The 23,218-nt window shown below is 44.1% G+C and overlaps 1 protein-coding gene across 4 annotated transcripts; it reads right to left on the bottom strand.

The window, feature by feature from the left end:
* Window positions 1-821: 821 nt before the first annotated feature.
* LOC144111356 (ubiquitin carboxyl-terminal hydrolase MINDY-2-like) lies at window positions 822-23,072 on the bottom strand. 4 transcript variants are annotated; one of them, XM_077644627.1, is made up of 10 exons: window positions 22,756-23,072; window positions 19,226-19,473; window positions 16,519-16,665; window positions 15,143-15,249; window positions 14,122-14,312; window positions 13,394-13,536; window positions 12,021-12,187; window positions 6,834-6,926; window positions 3,627-3,789; window positions 822-1,380 (listed from the first exon to the last, which is right to left on the bottom strand). In XM_077644627.1, the coding sequence occupies exons 2-10, from the start codon at window positions 19,466-19,468 to the stop codon at window positions 1,366-1,368; spliced, it is 1,269 nt and encodes a 422-aa protein (XP_077500753.1). In that variant the 5' UTR covers window positions 19,469-19,473; window positions 22,756-23,072; the 3' UTR covers window positions 822-1,365. The 4 variants fall into 4 exon arrangements, with proteins under 4 accessions (XP_077500753.1, XP_077500752.1, XP_077500756.1 ...); XM_077644626.1 differs by having other exon boundaries at window positions 19,226-19,469; XM_077644630.1 differs by lacking the exon at window positions 6,834-6,926.
* Between the last annotated feature and the right edge of the window lie 146 nt (window positions 23,073-23,218).

Below are 23,218 nucleotides of genomic sequence, written 5' to 3'. Positions count from 1 at the left end.
CAATTTGAAACCCTCTTAATTTACATTGGTACATGTTGTTAGAGTCAAATTCTATACAGGCAATAATTTTATAAGGAAAGCGTTAGCAGGCGAAAAAGGAAATAAATAGCTCCACTCAATATATGTTAGCACTGTGTAGTGTCATGACTTCCAAGATTTGCAACGTATAAGCTTGTACTCGCAGGCCACATGAGGTTCTAGTCGTATACTTGTTCAAAAGTCTCACGGATTCAATTTGACCTTAACTTTAAAATTAGTAACTAAACATGATTAAAGTTACACGATTCGAATATCTGCACACCTTTAGTTTATATGCGAGGTGCCTAGTTCACCGCAAATGCATTGCGAAACCTCCACTATCCTCCGGAACTAACGCATTTCTGAATTGTTTCAAAACAAATCTTCACGGCAGCTTTCACGCACAAACTAACACGTCGGTGGACACGGGAACCTCCACCCCTCCACCGGAACCGCGCCATGAGGAAAGGGAGGAAGGTGGGAGTGCTGTAGTGGAAGAAAGAGGTGCTGTAGTGGAAGTTTCCGGAACAATTTCGGCCACCTGGGGATCTTTAATGTGCACTGACATTGTACAGTACACGGGCGCCTTTTGCGTTTCACCCTCATCGAAACGCGGCTGCCACGGTCGGGTTCGAACCCGGGCACTACGGCTCAGTAAACGAACACCTTAGCCACTGAGCCACTGCAGTGGGTAAGCCAGTTGAATTCAACAAACACATTTTTGCGTTTGTTGAATTCAACTTTCACATTTCAAAAATTCCACAAATATGTATGTGCCATAATAAATCTTCACAGAGACTGTGTCATCGAATGAGAGCTTTAATAACATCAACATGATACAGAGAAAAAAAAAAAAAAAACTGGCCATGGTTCCACTTGCCATGTGTGCAGTATTACTGCATTTGTTTCCAGCCAAAGCAAACACCTTGTTGCTAACCCGTGTGTATTTATATGTATTTGTATAGCGCCATATATTACAGTACCTCTATACTTGAAGATAAAAAGACAGCAGCACAGTCATGCAGCAGACCGAGTGCCACACCGGCTTCTTGGCTAACAAGTCTTTTTCGTAGCATTCAAGCTGCCAACAACAAGAAAGACACAGCCTTGTGCTGAACAAAGTCTAACAAACTGCCGAGAATTTTGGAGCTTGTTGTGCGTCAAGTCCCGCATGTTCGCCTTTATAAACCACAAACATAATCTCAGTTTGGGAGAAGACACGCTCTCCCCCTCCCTGCTTATCCTATGTACAATGTAAACAGCAGCACCACCGAGTGAAGAACAGTCTTTTTTTTTTTATCTTGCATTCTGGCGTGATTTGCATTGGAGTGTGAGACAGCCCACCTACTACAGGATTGTGCACTGCAAAACAGGGTAGGAAAGTGGGGAAAAAAAAGAAAGAACAACACGCACTCCATTACTACTGAGCAGCAGTAGTAACTGTACCGTAAATTCTGGTGTACAGCCTGTGAGCTGTACGTGCTTAAAAGTAAAAATTCTGGGCTATGCCGACTATACAGCAGTTTCTTTTTCAATACAGCATGAAATGCCCAATGTTAATGTATGTACCGGGCACGGACAATCTAGTAAAAATAAATTTTTTTCAGTAAAAGCTAAGCCCCGCAGATTATGCATCAGGTGCGGACTTTATACCGGACATTACGGTACTTTGTTGCTCAGACGCGACAATTTATACCGAAAAGTACACATAAGGCTGTTTCGTTGTCTTTAAACACTAGCATGCGCAGAACTTTGCCGCCGGCAGTCTTGCAGAATAATCATACCGATTTGCCTCCTACACAAAATTGACCACGCCCACCATACTTTCTCCCTATGTCTCACTCAACATCCACATTATCAGTGGCAAGATGCTCTTTACGTCGTACAGTACAGCCCTGCTGTTGCGTTCCCGGGCGTCGCATTTTCTCGGCTGCTATGCTTTCGTAAGCCAGGCTCATCCAACATCCCACAGAAACCCATGCAATACAAACTCGTGTTACATCCGCCAGCTTTCTCACTTGCAACATCATGAATGTCACTTTGCGATAGTGGTTCGCCCGGCACCAGCATTTTGACATGGCATATGGCTGCCACGTTTGGAGGCTTCCGGCGTGTTGCACCCTAGCCTATGCCGAGCACACTTATGGGCGGCATGGACCCTGTTGTAGCTGTTGGTAAGGCTGCTGGGCAATATCAGTTTTATTTCTTTTTTGTCTGCCCACACTACTTTATGTTGGTGCAGCTGTACTGCCGCTGCGTCGTGAGCGTGAACGACTGAAGGCACGAAAATGAAACTATGCCGTGGTAAACTCTGCGCTCAGCTGCTCAAGCAGACGGAGACCCATTGCATAGCGTCTGGGACTTAATGTGTATGCAAACAATCGTGGGAGCAGCAAAGCTTTTCGAATTCCAGGAAAGCATGCTCCCCTCTGTAGAAGTAAAACAAAAACAAAAAAATGGCAGGCAATGAGTTATATATATTTCTTTTCATGCATGCCTCCTGGCTATACATATTTCCTGGCTAGCACTTTTTTTTTTCTTTTTACCACGGCCCCATGAAAAACAACACCGGGGTTTCTGCTGTAGCGTGTTCATGCTGAACTTGACAATCATTATGAGATGTTTCTGTCACCTAATATGTTGCATATATAGATAAAACTCCACGACTGATTTCTTAGGAGTAACGTGACATTTAGTGGCATTTAAATATGAACATGTGGCACTGCCTCTGAAAACAATGGCAATAACAAATTTAAAGCAACAATGAGGACACACTGAAGTCTGCATTTATTGATAGATTACCAAACTGTAATGCAAAAGACTACTTTTTCTAAAACCGTAACTATTATAAGCAAGAAAAAAAAAACCTAAATGTAGGTGTCGCCACCACTGGCCATTTTCACAAGCAAACTGCATTGCTGCCGTGCATCAAGACACTCTAGTGGACGCAGATCCCTGAGGCTATGTGGACCCCAGAAGCTAGGCTGTACAGTCATTCCCTTCCAAACATGATCACAGAACCCTTTTCAGTTTTGACGTCATGTGTTCAAATCGAGTGGTGGGACAATTTTTAAATAGAATTTTCTAGGCAACCAATGAGCCTTTTGCTATCAGACAAACATCAACATACCTGGAAAGAGCGTCAGAATCGGCTTTTGGTTTGGTTTGGGGTTCTTAACGTGCACTGACATCGCACAGTACACAGGCCTCTAGAATTTCGCCTCCATCGAAATTTGATCGCCGTGGCCGGGATCGAACCCACGTCTTTCGGGCCAGTAGCCGAGCGCCATAACCACTCAGCCACCGCGGCGGCTAAGAATCGGTTTTTACTAAGGGCAAAAACTAGATGCTGTCGTCCACAGTGTCCCTGTAATGCCATCGGTGTACGTGCGTCACAGCTATAAGAGAACATATACTACCACGAGTACAGTCCCAAGGAAAACTTGTACAGCTGGCAGTGAACTAACTTTATTAAGCCGGCTAGCACCAGATTCGCTGGAATGTGTTGTGTCTCTTCAAGTGTGCCTGGCCCGGAACTTCTACGGACACCCCCGGCATTGTCGGAGAAGAACTCATTGCACAATGGTGGTTAGAAGTGCTCAGCTTACATCTTTTTTAGAGGATGGGCTATTGTTATGCCTGGGCTGCTGCTGTTGCTGCTGCTGCGTTGAGGCGGCACCGCCAGCAGCCTGTGGTGTTCCGCCGCGCACTGAAGACCTGGATGCAGCCCGGTGGTTTTCTTCCTCCTGAAGCTGCTTGGCAAGCTCCTCACTGCAGCATGGCATGCAGAGAACACAGTGAGGGAAACCACCAAAAGAAAAAAATAATCTCAAAACTGCATGGGCTACGCTGAGGCAGAGCAAGAATATGAGGTCCAACCTCATTAGAATGAGGTTTTGAATTAATTTAGACTGAGGTTCATATGAGGTTTATTACATGATGCTAAGTAATGCTTCATGGGCCATACCTTATTTTGAAAGTTTCCAGAGCAACAAAGAACCTAAAAAATGCAATGTCCGACGCCGCACCAGTCAGGGCATTGCAATTTTCACTTTTGTGCAGTTTTTTTTTTTGTGTATAAGCATAATATTTGGCAGTTTTTTTTGTGTTTATAAGCATAATATTTGGACTGTTCCAACATAAAAATGAGTGCATTGCACAGCTTGCACCATCTATGAACAGCAGCTGTCATCCGTAAGAAATGCACAAGCTTATACTGATAGAAAAGTTTGACACTGAAATGTTTAATGATCTGAATACTATATCCACATTTGGGTGTTTTCTGCAAGCACATTATTGCATAATTGTTTGCACCAATTTTTGGGCTCGCATTTGTAACTACTGCAGTGTCAGATATAATAAACACACGGTGTGTACCATTGAGAAATGAACTCCATTCAGCCCTGATAAAATTGGTGACATTTTAGGGTTGAAAAGATAGTGGTGCCTACACATCTGCCACATATCTTTTTATGATGCTAGATTTTGTCATGAAGCAGTGAACTTGCAATTCTGAACCCCCGGAAATCTTATCTAACCGCCTTTTTTTTTTTCTATCTCTTTCGCACTGAAGAGCAGAGTGGGAAGGTTGTGTTGATTACCACACCACCAGGTGACATTGATGCATGCACCTTTTATGTGACGCTATTAGTCTGCCTTGCAGTGCTAGCATTAGTGAGGAGTCTCCACATTTTTGTAAAGCACACAGTGTTAGAGGATAGGCAGTCGCAGCGCTGCTAGAGTCGTTGAATACCTAAGCTTCCATGTATTGCAACAGGAAAACAATGGCCGCGACACTAGCAGTCACGCGGGGAAGACGCCGGTCATTGGCAGTTATGTGACGCACTCACACTGCACCAGATTAACACATAATTTCCATAGTTCATTCTCTGTGGTGCGTGTGAAATGGTGCGCGGCTCCGCAACGACCGATACCGGAGCTTTGCTGTGCACCGCGGTCCCACACCAGCTGCAGGCATATGTGCAAAAATGTGGCGTCGTGCACCTCGCTTCGTGCTACCTGGTTTTAAAAATATAAATGGAACACCTATGTGCCTCCACCTACAACTTACAAAGATTCCACTCCTGCATATTCTTGCTCTGCAGCTATAAAAAAAAAAACACCTGAAATCACTCAGGACAAGCACAGAGGAGGCATGCTGCAAGAGAAACGCATAGCCACACTGAGAGAACCAAAGATACGAAAACAACAAAACAAAGACCAGCCCCATGGTTACGCCGCCTTTTTCATGGGAGCTGCACATTTGAGACAGACATCAACATAATGACAGCCTGCACATGTTGTCATTTATTGAGGCTTTTTGTGTCCGTTCAAGCAGAAAAAAAAAAAAACATCGAAGGCTGAGCGATTAGTTTCTTGTGTGCAACATGGCACAAATGTGTGCCACAGACGCATGCACCTATCTGCGTAAGACACATTGTTAAGACAGTTCGGACACAAAGTACTACATATTACTTTCATAATGAATGCACTCACTTAATGAACACACCCCTACACGAGCTGTCAAAAAGTACAGTTTTTCTGAATATTTTACCTCGCATAATAAAGGCACCCAGGCAAATTTTCACATGTTTTTCGTGCAAAAACCGTGTGTTCATTATGCAAGTAAACATGGCACACAAGGGAACTCTCACAGGCAAAGAGAGGGAGAAAAACTGCACCAATGAAACAAATTTTTTTGCCATGCGCACCAGTAAACCACGAAACAAAGCCACGGTAATAAAAGAGGCGCTTTCTATAAACACACAGGTGGGCTCGAACACATGGTAAAAGAGAGCAAATTAGAAAACAAAACAGAAAAGTGAGACCAGCTGCTCTGGCCGAAACGAACGCTTGCAGCCACTACGAGCAGTCACAAATCCATGGTTAAAAAGAGAATAAAGTGAACGTAAGAACTAGGATGAGCAGCAGTCTCTTAATTATTATTTTTTTCACTCTGACAAAAGAAACCAAATCCAACACCATGCCACAAAAGCCTGCACGCCTGGCCCACAAGCGCCCAGGAAGGGTGCAGTCAGTACTCGCTGCTAGCACAACCCCTTGCCGACATGAGCAGAGATGGGAGCATAATGCTGGTATGTTGAGCGAACTAAATTGTGCATTATAGCAGCTTGAAATGGTTATCAACAATTGCAGCCACAGCATCTACTTTGATGGAATTCAAGAGGCTGCATTAAAAAAAAAAAAACGTTGTGGCACCGACAATTGCTGCAGTCTTCCCAGTGGACTACGCTACAAGTGTTATGCTTTAGATGCTTTGTCGTACATTAGCAAGTACATTACGTGGACGTCCTATAAAATCTCTGTGTTTACAGTTCCACAAGCGAAATGGCAAATGAATACTGCGATGTAATAGACACATCCTGCGCTTGGGAAAAAAGACAATGACACTCATGCTGGTTTCGAACTAAACCGACACAGGTGAGGTGGGGAAAAATTTATTATACAATAAACCTCTTCTTGATCTCTGTTCCCAATCTTTGACAAAGCATTCTCTGAACCACAGCCATAACACTGCAGTCTCCAGGAACTCTGCTGTCATGAGATGACAGCCTATGTTTAACAAATTTACAAGTGAAACCGTCCTCCTGTTGTCTTTACATTGCAGCAACTTCTGTCCTCTTTGCTCTTAACCGACAAGGCTGCTGGCAAATTAAGCTACCAGCTGAGTCGGTAACAAGCAGAGTTGCCACTCGAAATCGTAATGGGCAGCAGCAGCAGCTTACGCTCATGTCAGACAAGGGTTGACCGTGCTGTACAGCGAGAACTGTGTTTGCGTGTGTTTTTCCGCTTACTCTGCGCGGATGGCGTTGCTGTTGCAGCGAGCCTGGGACCACTCAGGGTCGCCTTTCTCTTGCTCCTGTTGCAAGCTCAAGGCAACCAGGTAGCTGCAAAGACCACCAGCAGTTGCCTTGGCTCCAGGTCTTGGCCAGGCACAACAATACTACTCTTAACGTCCCTGTTGCCCTCCGGCACAGCGTTATAATGTGGCACCCCAAGGATGGGTCACACTTCCAGCGGAATGTTACTGGAAAAGTGATCGCCTACATTGTTTACCCAGGGCACGATACACTCAAAGCATTTATACTTTGCTTCGTACATCAGATACAATGCTGTAAAGAGCAAGCAAGTCGTCCATGTGAAAAAATAAAGGCAGGTGTGTTACTCCATGCTTGTTTTGTGGCCGAGTGTTCTAAGGCACCACAAAGCGACAGCGGGTCGTCAGCAATAAGAGCGCATTTAACAAGACTCGTGACAAATTTACCATGTAATAAACCAGCAGGCAAAGCATTTATTATTTTTCGCTCCCCGCAAGGAATGCACAACTTTTTGATCGCGGATGTAGGCAGTACAAACAAGAGCGCTAGCTTTGACAGTGTTGCACCTGATGCATGAAACGGGGTACAGTTTACGCACCTGTCTAGAACTTGGTCTGTGAAAAAAAATAGCGTCACCATGAGCTTCAAAGCATCAAAGAGAGAGAAAGCTAAAACTTTAAACGTTTCTTAATATATCTGACAAGTCATGCTCCTTTTGGTGACAAGTTGACCTCTTTTTGATCTTTATTCCTCGAAAAATCTAAATCTATGGCTTTTTTTCAATATGCTGATACTTAATGGCAGTATTAGAAGCAGTTATTACCGAGAAAATTTCATTTACAACTTTTTCCGCCACTGGATTCAAATTCATGATGTCTACACCAAAAGGAGTCCACGATCACCGTTTTGAAGTGAATGGCAGGAGTAGCTCAGCCTCTGGGATCCGAGCAGAACTGTGCCGACGCACACCAGTTTATTTGTGAAATCGGCCGGTGTGGCGACATCTTTATTTAATTTTCGGAGTCATAAAATGCCTTAATTTAAAGTTAAAGTAGCACCTCTGTCATTATAATGCGGTAGTCTTTAACTATAGGCCAACTTTAATTTGTCCTCAGTATCCATTTAATTAAGTTTGTGCCACTTTGTACTGCGGCAGCAGGTTCTCTATTAACCTAAAAACTTGAACAGGCACTCACGGATGCTTCCATCTTTAACCAGCACCAGCACCAACAAAATATCACGTAGACAAGGCTGCAAGACACGCATCTGCTCCAAAAGTTCTACGCCAACCTAATTTCATGCAATGCAATGTGACCTGCAGAATTTCTATCTTGTTTTTTAATGCGATGGCATTTAGGCAGTTGTCTAACAAAAAAATTTTGCCTTCTCTGTAACAAAATTTCCCGATTGGTGAATTCCCTGATGCTGTCATCAGGGTCACGTGACTGCAAGTGGCCGATCAGAGAGAACTGCGAAATTTTAAATTCCCCAAGAAATTCTCTGACTGGTTGAGAAAGGTCACGTGACCTTGTGACGTCATCGCAACCTGCCCACTGGATGGCTAGAAAACTGCCCACCGCTGCCAAACTCAATGCAGTTGCCACCTGCCTACCATAGTGCTGCACATGAGCCTTATGAGAGCTTGGGAGAGCAACCTGGGTCTTGCAAGGCCCACCGGCAGCTGTGTTTGAAACAGCCACCTGCCGGCAATGTGGCATATCGCTTAACCGCTGCACCACTACACTAGTAGGGCTACGAGGACTCCCTGCGATTATGAATGTGATTGAGAGGGTTGTGACGTTATAAACACCGTGCAACCTAAATGCTATCGCATCTTCTTTTTTTTTTTTTCTGAGGGAAGGGGGGGGGGGGGGGGGCACTTGCCTACTCAAAAAAAAAAAATAGCATGGCCAATCACTGCGCTATCTTTCAGCAATCTTTCTTCCTTTAGACTTTTCCATCTTTGACATTCCAAAGTTTTATGTGCCTAATTTAGCTTTGACTAAAAGCGCAGCTTCTGTGGTGCTGCTCTAACACACCGGTTAAGCCATACAACACAGCATTGGCAGGAAGTGACTCAGTCTGTCCAACTTATCTTATTTGCCTTGTGGTATTCACCTGCGGGCTTGTCTTAACACACAAGTGACCACATTTGATATGTCTATATTCTTCTCCCTGTTTGCAAGTCTATGTGTATGCGTCATACTGCTTTTGCTTTCCCTGCCTACCTGTCCTGCCTGTCAAGTCCTCTTTTTCCCTCTGCCTATCTCATTTTTCTCCGTCCTCCCCTTAGTGGCCACGCCTCAAACAAGTCTCTCTTATTTTGTCAAAAGGTTTGCCACAGACCTGCTACAGCAAAACCACCATAGTAAACTCGAATACAGTAAAGTGAAACTGCAGTCCCATTTCACTCCATAGACAACTGTACATTTTTTTTTCGTTAATGATAGAGACATCTTAATAAAGAAACTGTCATAGTAAAGAGCACCCAGTTGTGGAGACGTACTTCCCGCAAAAAGATGACATGCCGTGAAAGATGGTAGCACATGTGCAGTCTAAGATCACGAGGCCAACATTCGGAAGCAAATGGACATCGAAGATAATAAAGCAGCACTCTCTGAGATGACTTAACCACTAGGCTCATGAGCTGTGAGGAGATGCCTAGTTTTCGAAGATCTTAGGAGCCTTGACGCAAAGCGCGTAGTGCGTACAAAAAGAAAAAGAAGTTAAGCTTGCTTTGAATGAGAAATAAGGCGCTGCGGGCAGCCCAACACATGAGGTAGCAGCGGAAAGAGGTAGAAGTGCAGCGGCATCGTGACCATGTGGCTGTTTTGCCGCGATTGACTGTGTTAAGCTGTGTTCACGCAGTGCTTTAGTTTTCACATGAATCAAACTCGCATCATACTTACAGCCGTGCTGTATTCATGCAAGTGCGGAACTTATGCAAGACGTAAAACGAAATCGAAAACGTGACAGCTGAAAAAAGATCGTCAGCACATATTGGAAAGATTAGAGTAGGATGGAAGGTATTTCTATGTGTTTATTTTACAAACCAACACACTGTGTTAAGAAAGTAGCTAATTAATAACCAGACAGCATCCTCAGAGCTATGGCATCACCAACAACTGATATAGTAAAGACTTTTGTTGGTCTGAGTGACTTTACTATACAGGGGTTCTACTATATTTGTGAATGCATGTAGCGTGACAGAGACAGCAAAAGACAGCAGATGGATGGAGACAAGCGCTTTCGTCCACTGCTTGTCCCATTCTTGACCTGTCCCTCGGCTGTCTTTTGTCGTCTATCTCGCACTACATGTATTCCCAAATAGCATATTGAATCAACTAGCCCAGCAGACAGCCTTACTGGCTAAGATTTAATAGGGGACTGTTCGCACCGCTTAAAATTGACGCATACACAATATGATACACAGTTCTCACATGCTGCACAGGTTACAAGTAATCACCACCGCCACCAAAACCCAAATTTTCTGCCACCAAAGACACTCTACCTGTCTGCAAGAGCTCTAAGCATGTTGACAGCACTAGCTGTCTACAACAGCATTTATCATATCTGCAAAACACTTCTTCCCCAAAACAAACATACTGAAGATCCAATGGCAACACGGATTCACTTCGGCCAAGATGGACTGTGTGTCTAGTTGGTGCCTTGACATGCTTATAAACTATGCTCAGGGACGAAGGGTAACGCAGAGACAACATCACTGCACAGTGGCATAGTCCCTCCCTTCGTCACATTTTTTCATCCCCGAGCGTCACTTGCACCATGACGAATTCAAACATTTCCCCACACTTTTCCCTAATAGGGAGATGATTTTTCACAAAACCAAAAAACTGGGAATGGCGAGACACCTGCCCAGAGAATGTCCACTCAAGAAAATATACAGTCAAACCCACTTACAGCAATATTGAAGTGCCACGGAAATACCATTGTTGTAACCGATAATTGTTAGAACAGGGTTGTGCCGATGAAAACAAAACATGACAATCTTTAGAGCATTTAATGACAGGAAAGGCCTGCGGAGGCTTGATCGTTATTAAAGCTCGTTATTTCAAACTGCAGGGGACCATAAAAAATTATCAAATTATCGAATGACCCTGAAAAAATAACAAGAACCGCTTACATCATGGTATATATTTATCTGATGAAAGACTGGACAATGGTTGCTTGCTTTTGAGATGAGAACGGCATGACGATGATTATTTTTCACATTCTCATATTATTGCATACATACTGCCGGGAGCGTCGAAGCAGGACTGCTCAAAGGTTCAAGGGTTTTTGCGCTGTAAGCATGGTTTAGCTGGTGCAGTGGTAGCAGCTCCATGTTTTTGTTTGTTTCAAGGTTGACCTGCACTGACCGGATTTAAATGTTATAACCTACAATGTGCTATGACAGCATTAGCGGTTTATTTTACCGTAGAACACAAGGTAAAGCTGACAATGCCACGAATGACCACTGTTGTATCCGATATATTGTTATAACCAGTTTTGTTATAAGTGGGTTTGACTGTACCTGACATGTAAAGCTTGGCAATAAAACACAAGCACTGGTGATCACTACTCAGATATTTACCACTCCAAAAGCACGATGCAGCTGTGCACCAAAAAAACGTCACAAGCATAAAAAAGAGCAAAAAGCGCATCCCCCCCCCAAGTAAATTTCATTCCCAAACATGAGGTATGCTTGAAGGAATCAATACCTTTTAAAAGGGATACAGACGCAAAATTTAAAAAGCCCCAAAAGCGCCTTTTTTTTTTTTGTATCAGCGTTTAGGGATGCATTCAAGCAGATCTCAACAGCAGGCATTGAGCGCAATGTAACTTAACAATTTTCACAACTGGATGGTGTGCAGCTATAACGTTTTCATGCATGCAGGAATCAACATCGAGTGGTACATATTCAGACCAGAAAAAAAAAAAAAATCCGCGACGCGTCTGTCATGACCAGATGGCCTGTGATTAACACGGCACACAGTGCTCTTGCTTTTCAAGTTCATTTTCACAACTGCTATCCCTGTCTGAATTTTTCAAGTGAAAAACATGCGACGCACAAAAGCTTCGTGCCCTACTAACAAATTAGAGAGAAAGTGTAAAAAACAGCAAAAGCAACATTGAAAGAGAGAGACACAGCTCCCCACTCACTCTTGGTCAATCTGCTGCTCGGTGGTCAGGCACCGCGGTTTGGGGGGGTTGATGACAAAGTCAGAGTCCGCAAACTGGCCGTCACCCTCGCAGTTGATCAACGTCTCCCAGACTACGTCCGCTTCGTTGAGGAAGCCCTGATCCGTCACCAGCTGGTACATGCGATCCTGGAGGGGGCGGCGAAAGGTGTTTTGACTCACTCAACATTTTATAACACTCGAAAGACGGACAAACCTTTGAAACAACGAGCACCACATGCACACTAAAGCCATTGAAGCCTGTCATGCGGCAAATTCGCAACTGCCAGCAGACACGCAAAAGCTTCAACAAAATGCTAATGCCCGCGACACATTAAAAAGTTCGAACTGTGAAGCTGAACAAACACTTGCCAAAGAAAACAATAATTCATTCTAGAAATGATTTTGACCAAAAAACTATGAGCAAAATCTTTTTCTGCTATTCTTAATTTTATTTCCTTCAACAGCAAAAGAAAATAAACAAAATAAAACAAAAGGCTTTGTTCAAACGCTTCATTTTTGTTCGTAATTACTTCTCCGTTCCTTTATTTGTGTTTGCTCCTCCTAGTTCATGTTCAATCGCCCCTCACCAGCAAAAATGAGCAGTTGAACCTTTAGTTTAGTTTGGTTTATGGGGATTTAATGTCCCAAAGCGACTCAGGCCATGAGGGACGCCGCAGTGAACAGCTCCGGACATTTCGACCACCCGAGGTTCTTTAACATGCACTGACATCGCACAGTACACGGGCTTTTAGAATTTTGCTTCCATATAAATTCAAAATGAGCGGTACGAATGTCAAGTAGCTGCCAAGTTGAGGAAAAATTAAAATAAATCTAGCGCTAGTCTTCATGTTTGAAGAAATTGAGAACACAGTTCGATACAGCAGAAATGGCTACAAACTGTAACAAGAAACGACAGCCACTGCTCCTAGTACGGTAGGCAATTTCTGAAAAGAGGTGGAGACAAATCTTTCTTTTTGAAGTTTCCTACCATCAATTACCACGTGTGCAGTCATTAATACACACACAAGCACAGAATCCTCCAACACACCATAGCAGAATGGAAAAATTTTACCACAATCCAGTGTTTCAAAGGGACCTTACAACACTATGCAATAAAGTTGCGGTATGCCTGTAATATTAAAGGGCACTGATCCGTGAATATCCTGCAGCAAAAATTTCTTTAATGCGCTTTGTGGAAGCGGAGTTACCCACTAGCTTTTGCAGGCTCAAAGTAGCTCAAACGCCGGCACTCCTCTGTTTGACCCTTTTGCTCGGCCCCACCGCATGGTAGAATTATGAAAAACAGCGGTTATCGCAAGACTTTGGGGATGTACAGACAGCGAGAAGAATCACCTTTCGCTTGTACAGTGTGATGAAGTGGTTATTCCGGAACAGCACGCAAGGCTCTTCCTCTGCCAGTGTGGAGTTCAACTCACACAGGCCATGGTAGGTGAGCTGTGACGCTGTCCGCTCCAAGAACGCTTCTGCTATCAATGCTGCGCACAAGGAACCACTGATGTCAGTTAGAATGCACTCTTGAAACCTACGGGGCCACAAGGCATGCGGAGAGAGTTTTAACTCTTTCTTTTCCACGGGAAAAGAGGGCATTTTCTTGGATGTCTTTTTATTTAATGAAAATAATGCCATGGTTAAATTTTGATGCAACACCTCTAAATGAAGCTAAACGTTTGTAGTTTCTCATGATATGCACTTAGATATACTGGCTCTAATTAGCAACTTTATTTGTCAAAAACAAATTTGATAAAAATTTTATCAAACCGTAGAGTTGTTCAGGTGTTTATGCACAGTGAGGCAGCTGTGGAGTAGCTCCTTTCTTTTAACCTTCTACTCTCCCTGTTAGGGAACACAGTGCACTGGTAACCGAGTTCAAAACAGGTTTCTTTACCATTGCCACCAACCAGAACAACAAGTGATACTCCCACTGCTCAAGGCATCACGCAGTGAAAGCACTTGAAATAACTACAATGATAAAAAATGGCACAAAATTGCTTAGGAAATCATTGCATGGCTCTTAGAGCAACATGCTACCTAACCAGATTCGTCAAAACAAAACAGCATGCCTTCGGTGACCACTTCAGACTTTGTAGAAGACTTGTTGTTGATTATCCTTTCAACAAGCTGGTTGTAGCTGCAGTTGCCAACGGCCGCCAGCACTTCGGGACATTCAGGATCCAAGAGCCAGCCATGGTAGAGAGGAATTCGCAGCAGGTCGAAAACGATGCACTCAGGTGTGTACTCAAAGTCCTTTACACTGCAAACAAAAAGAGAGGATAACACTGATGACCTTCATAACCTGGCGCATAAGCCCCACAGTACAACCATGTACATCAAATGAACAGTGAGTGTTTGTAGCAAAGAATGTAAGTCAAACTTAATGCTCTGTACTTTTTTTATTTTATATACAGCAGCCGAAAGAAGTCATTTGACATCAAACTGAAAAAAGGTCTAATCTCACAGGGCATCAGCACTGTTTTTGGGAGTAGATTTAATAGAAGCAACTGCTAAGGTTAGGTTCCCTAAAATTGGTTTTGCGCGTGGATTTTCTGTTACTCAGTAGGTTGTAAAAAAAAATGTTCACCATAATGACGCCTTTCTGAGAAGTAAAAAAAACTTCTGCACGAAAACTATTGGTGAGAGATGCCATCTATTACGAAGTTTAAGGAACATAACATTGAAGTATGTAGATAAATCACTGCAGCTCTCTAACACTTATGACACCGTTAAAAACTTTGTAATACTATGATGCTGTATTAATCCTACAAATATCTTATGAAAAATCATGGATACATGGTTATATATCACAAAGCATAAGGAAGACAAACCTCGAAGCACATTGTTGACAGGATAACTAGATAACTAGAGTAGCACTGTAAATTGAATAGTTCAAAATTAACAAGAATGAAAAAATATACTTCTAAAACTGTATAGTAGTACGTTTTCCAGTCTACAGTCCACAATTCACATCTCACAAAAAAAATCTTTCAGGCACTTTCTGGACTAAATGTGCCCTTCTACCAATAAATACCGCCAATCATCATTCGAGAAATCTTTTAAGCATATGACACAGGCGCGCGTACTCACCCTGTAAATCGAACATTTACATCCAAACCTGTCTGCAGCTTGGGCAGGATGGCAATGGCATCATGCATGTTCTGCTCATAATTCAGCTGAGCACTTTCCGGAATGTCCTGAGAAACATACAGAGAAAAAAACCGGCTGTGAAAAAGTCTCTCAGATCTCAGCTGCAGTGGGCACTCGAAAAACACAGTTACTTAATAAATCTAGTTTTCGCAGCGTTCATAAATAAACAAATAAGCAAATGAAGCAAGTTTCCTGTGCTAGAGGAGCGGCTGACATCAATTTCCCTTGCACGCTTCAAGACGTCCAGTGCTATTTACAATGAAAGCGCATTCATTATATGTCAGCAACAAGTGGCATCATCGACAAACCTGCATCAAGGTTGCCTTGAAACCAGTGCAGTGCACAGGAGCACACGGTAGCATAGCACTGGTGCAATTTATCAAAATATAATATTTGCATTTGCGTACCTGTGATCACATCAAGGAAAAAAATGCACACAATGGGCAAACGAAAAGTTTTATGGATTATGCACGTGCACAACAGTGAAAATGACTTAATACAGCACTCAGCAATGCAGATAATGCCCCGCATGATGATCACAATGCAAAGGTAATCTGCTCTACAAGGAGACGACTTAAGCTTGCGAACGGCAATCATATCATGCGAGTGTGCGCACTTAACATAATAAAAAAAGGACATTGAAGGAAAGCAATAGGTTATTCTAGACTGGTAGACCAAACAAGTCGCCGAATTTCTTCCCCTCTCTACAGCCTCCACTCCCTCTCAACATGGAGGGTCTGCATACATTTTTGTGATGCAGCATCTCCTGTGCTCTTAGGGTATCGGAAATGTCTGCCTGGTCAAGTGAAAAGAAAAACGCTTGACCAGCGAACCAGCCTTATGTTTCAAAAGTCACCCAAGCAGATGGCGATGCACCATGTCTTTCACATTCTTCTGGCCAAGCGCTCCGTGGCCTCTAAAGACCACCAAACTGTTTGCAAGGGTGTGAATATCTCCGACAGCTTGTGTTTGCTCTCGCTTGTGAAGTTGCTGAGCCCGGTGGCTTCATGCAGGGCAAGTGGGTGGCACACAAAGCAAGTGGCGCTTCGCAGTGATGCATCTGGTCAGAGCTTGCCTTGATACTTTCACTGCATTTCAACGGTACTCATGTCGAAGCTATGAACCAATCATACCCGGTGAAGAATGCCTGCGATCAGACACACACTTGCCGCACATTCCTCCAAAGTGTCACTGCGCATATTTTATGCTTAGGCAACTTTCGAGCTTACCAAACATTCAGTCTAGATAAAAATTACACACCAGATGCCCAAGAACACTGATCTATCAACAGCTTGAGGAGACCAGTTCCAAAGTACCTTAGGTATGGATGACAGTATGCAGTCACCAAGATGCTCCATGAGCTGTTCGACGGTCACAACGTCCAACGTCTGGGGAAGCTTGATAAGACCCTTCAGTGTGAGCACGTTGATGATGGCGATCAGCGGACAGGGCCCGTTCTCATTCTGCACATAAAGGGCGAGACAAACAAGCAAGTTATTTATTTATTGCTTATAAGTTACCTGCATTGCCCAACAGTGCATAGCCGGTGCATTGCCTCAGTGATTAGAGCACTCGCCTACTGAGCCGGAGTGTTCGGGTTCGAATCTGGCCGCGGCAGCCGCCTTTCGATAGAGGCGGAATGCAAAGGATGCAGTGCTATGCCAGTGCATGTTAGGGACCCCCCGACACCCCCCCCCCCTCCCTTTCTTGCCTAATATAAGAACACACACACAGACAGACCCTCAGAAAAGTTAGGGATTTCTTTAAAGACCACGCCAGATTTGCACAGAAAATACCCGCACCTTCCCTTATGACTAATTATGTGATTTCTGTCAGGTCCTTATAGTATGTTCACATTGTGACTCAACACTGCTTTCAAGGTCTCGAAATCAAGTGTACTTCCTTTGACTGATTCCTGTCACAAAAAGTTGCTATGTAAACAAATCAGCAATGGGGATGCTTAAGTCATCTTAAAGGGTCTATGCAATGAATAAAAAGTGGCTTGTAAATGTTTTCAATGCTTAGAAATGATGCTGAGAAGCATTCACACCACGTATGTGTCTTCGAAACTGAGCCAGCAATTTATTATGAATTTTTAAAAACCACGTTTTTTAAAATTCGCGGGCCGACTGGTGTGCTCATAGTGACCGATTTTGAAACTAAATTCGTGAAAAAGACGTCACTATACCCGTGACGTCACCACGCCACCCCACGCTGTCATTCGCTGGAGCCACGGCAGCCACGACGTCACGGGCACACTTCCGGTAACCGTGAAAATCATCTGCTCGTGCCGCCGCGTGATCCTCTCGGGCAAGCGCGAGCCAGGGCATTGCCTTCGCGCATATGGTTTCAATTTTCCTCTGCTGCCTCCTTCTATCGGGAGTTCCGGAGCCACTCGCAGTGGCTCACCGAGTCGCTACTGTCGTCGCTGGCGTTCAGCCAGTACAGCGTGAACGCATAGGGCTCGATGCCCATCGCGGCCGTAAGAGCGAGCAGTCGCACCTCGAGGTCCGGATCCATTACTGCTAACTACAACAGACGACAAGCAAAGAAACCTGACGCGCGCCGTAATCATGCCGCCGACACTGCTGCTGGGGGGCTAGGAGGGACAACTGGAAGTTGCAAAAGTAACGTCAGCGGGTGACGTATTGATGGGCCGGACCCAGTCCCAGAGCTGCTTTCTTTATTTTTGCCTGGTGCCCCGCGTGTACGAGTTGAGGGGGGAGAGGAGGAGCGTAATCTTTAATCGTCTATATCTTGGTTGTTATTGATGCTGGCTAAAAAATTCTTGCGTTGGGGTGACGAGTGATAAAATGCCTATCTCTCGTCTGCTTTACGTAATCTCAATTAATTTATTGCATAGTCCCTTTAAGAGTGGAATCTGATAGCATTAGATTTCACATTTGTCACAGCTCCTATTGCAACCTCTGTGTGTGTTTGCGGCAGTTTCTTTGGAATTCAGTTCATCAACCGTTACACTCGAGCAGTGGCAGGTACCCACTATGCTGTGACAGCACCCGACATTTGCATATCTCACATTTTTTTCTGATTTTTGATTGGTTCTCTATCTAGGATGCTGCCTAGAAACTAGTGGCTCACAACCCCTTGAGCAGGTTGTGATAACGCCACAAGGTCACATGACCTCTCTCGACCAACCATTAATTTCACTGCCATCTACCACGGTGGGCACGTGCTCACAATCCGACGGCCAGGTTGCCACTTGCCACAGTGGGTAGGTTGTAATGATGTCACAGAGTCACGTGGCATCTCTTGACCAACCAGCGAGTTTTGTGACACTAGACATCAGCGGGGTTTTCGTGCGACGATAACTCCAATGCTATCACATAACTAAAGGATTTTATATATAAAGTAGCACAGCTTTCAACCTGCCACGGTGGGCCAGTTGAGATGATGTCGCAAGGTCACGTGACCTCTCTCGACCAATTATAGTAGCCTATCACAGGAGCTTGTGATGACCTCATATGGTCACGTGACCTCTTTCGGCCAATAAGCAAACTTCGTATCAGACATCGGCAGGGTTTCGATAAGACGACAACTCTAATGCCATTGCATTAAAAACAGCGCACACTCACTTGAGCCGTACCAGCACTACTGCAAAGCATGAAGAAGGAATCTGTTTTAAGATCAATTTAGTGCGTTCATTTCGTCTGCCTGGGTTGATGTGTTTGTATGCAAGATTCTTCAGGTTGCAGCGCATTTTACTGTGCTCACATCTGTTTACATCTGTCTGCACTGAGCTTTGTATATAAGGATTTGTTTGTGGACACAGAGCCTTAAGGAGATGTTGACTGTTTGTAGACGGAAAAACTATTAGCCATAAGCGATTACAGTATGATTAGCCCTATAATAAAGTGGGAAAAAGTATAGGTAAGGGCTGAGACGTGCATGAATTTAGGTACTCGGGGAACCCACTGAGCCCTTCAGGGACTCCACAGAACCCAAACTGAGAACACCTGGCAAAGACCAACAATTCGCGTATTGCAAGCGCATGCTGCTCCTTGCCTGTGTGATGATGGGTGTCTTCTGGTTGTTCCACCTGACCCATTTGATGTGGTAGACCGACTGCGGAGGCTGCTCAACGCTCGGAGAGGTGCATGCTGTCGTCGTCGTCGTCTCAGTCCGGCAATCCATTTGTGCTTCTGCAGTTGCAGCAGCTGGCTGGTTACTCTCTGCGGCTGGCGTGGCTTCTGCGGCCCCTCCAGCGGGCACAGGCGGCTCCTGCTGCTGTGTGCTTGGTTGTTCCATTCTACCTATTGACGTTCATACAGACAGTAAGACGTGGTGCATTGTGGTTCCTTTCAAAATTCGTAGGTCAGTCACTAATCGCTTAAATGAACACTGAGGTCACATTCAGGTTGGCCAGTATTTACAGCATTCTCGTGACAACAAAGCTAGTACTTTCACCGAAAGTGGAGATTTTATACAATAGAAACCATAAAAAAATTAAATACAGGTGTTATCATGACTGGCCGTTTTCACAAGAAAACTGTGGCGGCAGGATCCATTAGACTATGCTAAACCACCATTCACTTCCAAGTAGTGATTACGAAGCCACTTTTGCACTCGACATCCCGAGCTTGAATCGAGTGGGGAGAAAAGAATTTTCCATTTTTAAATCCAGTTTTCTCAGCAATAAACGCTCTTCCTTGCTCCTGCAAAAACATCAACATGACCAGAAGTCAATTTCGCTTAATTTACTATTAACTTAAATTTAATTTACTAAGAACAAAAATTGAATGAAGCAGTCCTCACTGGCCCTTTGAGTGAAGAATTGAAGGCAATGGCTGAAACACCCGCTGCACTAGCAGGCGCTGCCACCAGTAAGGCTTGTGAGACCAAAGTTGCTCTTCCCGAGCACCTTGTCGTGACCAATGACTAATTTGACTGCCATCTGCCATGGTGGGCAGTTTGCTCACAATCCCGGTGGCAGGTGTACACTGCCACGCTACAATAGGTGTACACTGCCAATTCAGAGCTTCTTCTGGGAGCGTGCAATACCTAGCAGAGACATCTTTGCTTCAGAGGAATTTAGCACTCACTACATCCTGAACAGGGTGTTTTTTCTGGTCAACTAGTGAATTCCGTAAATAATATTTCTGAAAACAATGAACCTGATGGCATGCCCTCCACCATTTTCATGCAGGCAGACTCCATCACTCGTAATAGTGTCATTTCTCGTGCATCTCTAGCATCATGCGGGGCTTCGAAATAAACAGTGTGGATTCCTTAATCCCTCGAGTAATCATTACACAAATCCACATGCTCCAATGTTACAATTTCTAATTATTTTGACTAGTACAAAATCTAGTACATGCCTACAAAACACTTTTACGTTTACGTGTTCCACAGTAAACCATACTAGCTGCCTTTTTCGAGGCCTGCACAATCTGTTAGGCAAAAGAATTCGAGACGAAATAGCAAGCAGTGCCTTAAAGGATTAAAGAAACCCGAGGTTGTAGAAATTTATCCCCAACCTCCGACTGTGGCGCCACTTTCACTCTAGCTCCTTTCATTCCCTCTATCATGCCTTCCCTCACAGCATGGTTCCTTTCCTCATAAAACATTTATTCCTCGCCCATCTGGAGCATGCCTCTGTTGGCGAGCAGCTGAATGCAGGATAACACTGCAATAGTTGCCTACGATAGCTCATCTGGGGTGAAATGGCGGCAGCGCAGTAGTCCATAACCAACATATGCAAGGCTGCGACAGGGGAACGGGTACTCTCAAGAACTTGCGTTGCTAAGAGTTGCACTGTTGCACTGAGTTACAGGACCTACTGTGACTCAGGAAGTAGAGCTTTAAATACAAAGACAGCACGCATCATAGCACAGTCTACACAGGCCCTTCCTAAGATGATTCTAGCTGCCAACAAAAACAAATGGAATGGGATGAAAGACAGGAAGGACATACTGCTGTCTGTCCAGATGTCTACCAGCAAAACAGGCACACTAGATAAGAATCTCTCAAGTTCGCTGGCTCATGCGTTCCAAGACCAAATTATAGAAATGTTACTATAAACAAGAGCCGGAACAATGAGTACAGCTGTTCCCTTGTATGTTTTTGCAAATTTGTTTTTTGCACTTCCGTATTTTCATTTATGATGATTTTGTGCTTTTTGACTGTCCTGTTTTTGTGAAAACTGTAACCTAATTATGTGTTCGCTTTTTCATTTTGTGTATGTAGAGATTTTCTACTGTATCTGCTCGTTTTTCTCTGTAAATGTAACGATTCTGAACCGAGTCTGCCCCTGTTCCTTGTAACGGCTGCCTGGGCCTCGTCAAGCTGTATACCAACAGCTTTTAGTCCAGGCAGCCAGCCAGAATTTTCTGGGAAATAAATGGAATTGAATTGAACTGAATTCACAAGTAACTTCATGTCCCCCAAAGCACAAGCAACTGCCACCATCAGTGCACTGGGAAGCTGGAATTCAAGCTCTGCATTTTTTTTTGCTGCCTACAGTGTAACCGCAGATACTAAAACTATTTACGTGAAACTTTAGGTGACACTTCAAATTGCCACTTTCTGAGACATAATTCTCTTGAAATAAAACCTAATGATAGCACACGAAAAACGAGACTAGATTTTAATCCTTAGAGCATTATTTTGGCTCCACACCAGCAAATTACAACACATTTTGGGCATTTGGTCAAGTCCAAGTGTGATGCAGCAGAAGAGGACAAACATACACACACAAAAAGTAGACATTAAAACACAACTGAGCAGGTAACCACCAAAGGATCTTGTTAATATGACAGCACTATGTAACACACTACAAAGAACAAAACAAATTGCATAAGTTTGTTCTATTGTAACACCACAGCATAGAAATCATAAAAATGATTTAAACCACAACACGCGGTGCTGAATGAGAGAAGTCAAACGCAATTTTTCTGTTATTTCTAATAACAGCGGCCCGATTTCACCGGCACCGAGATAAGCCTCCATGCGCACTTGGCGTTACGTGACGCGGTTAAAAATATTCGCAACGTGACAGTGCTTTTTTTAGACGAAAACGCTTAGCCCCAGGTGTCATCAGCCTGCGGCGTGATTGCCTAATCTCGCCGCCTCTATTCATTAAAAAAAAAAAAAACGAAAACCCCGGCCGCGATGATAAGCGTATCATTAGTACACGCCGTGATCTCGTCTTAGCAACAACACAGCGTTCAAGTAAAATAATAAACGAAGTAAACGACGCTGTTTGATGAACGTAGTTTCCGACCTAAGCTCCGCGTTAAACATCGCCAGACTGCCTTCGCGAAGGTCAGAACGAGGTAGCGGTATTCGCGTAGGTATACGCCACGAGCTGTTCGTCGCGCAGTTTTGCATGCGCCGTCATGCGTTTAATTGGGGTCAAGCTTCCGAAAAACCGCCGGAGCAAAACGCTGACCCCCACGGCACTCCCGTCGTCACATCGGCGCAAGTTTCAGACGGTAACCTAATTAGCTTGGCGGCACTTCTTTATAGCACCGCAGCCAGTAATTGCTCTGCAACATGCGACGGAAAATGATGACCCCAACGAGCCAGCAGCTTACCCGAAAATCACGATGGGAAGGCGATTTTTCAGGTGCATAAATATTTGACATTGCAATCCTTGTTCAACAGGTACTACGATGCACTTCCATGGCAATTTGCGAGACGTATGATGGTTCACAGAAGCTTCGACAGCACGTTCGGCAGTGCAGCACAATTCTGAGCGGTCGGCGAACTCAAATACGCAGTAACATGAAAAATTTCAGTCGTTTAAACGACGTACTACGAACGGCTAACAACACCGCAGTTCAGAAAGGTTTGGTCGTTTGCTGGTTCATAGCCTCGGCTGGTTGTTCGTTCTGTTTGCGAAACTAAGTTGGCCGCCAGGTTATAAGGCGCACACTCGTATCTCTGCTTGCGGCTAACTTTTTTACGCCGAAAATTTTCTTTTTGAAAAATACCACTAATTAGTGCTACGAAAAAAATAAAGGCTTATTTTGAAACCACAACCCACAACCATGATCA

This window comes from Amblyomma americanum, chromosome 11, assembly GCF_052857255.1.
Source record: "Amblyomma americanum isolate KBUSLIRL-KWMA chromosome 11, ASM5285725v1, whole genome shotgun sequence".
Lineage (NCBI taxonomy): Eukaryota > Metazoa > Arthropoda > Arachnida > Ixodida > Ixodidae > Amblyomma > Amblyomma americanum.
Note: the sequence above shows the minus strand (reverse complement) of the source record. Positions and strands in the feature narration are given on the sequence as shown.

Excerpts from the sequence above, each read along its gene's own strand:
- LOC144111356 (XM_077644626.1), bottom strand. The coding sequence starts at position 22,793 with ATGCACCTGAAAAATCGCCTTCCCATCGTGATTTTCGG. Across the intron at positions 19,470-22,755 it reads CTTCCCATCGTGATTTTCGG|AATGGAACAACCAAGCACAC; the intron begins GTAAGCTGCTGG and ends GTCAATAGGTAG. Across the intron at positions 13,537-14,121 it reads GTCTGAAGTGGTCACCGAAG|CATTGATAGCAGAAGCGTTC; the intron begins GCATGCTGTTTT and ends CCTTGTGCGCAG.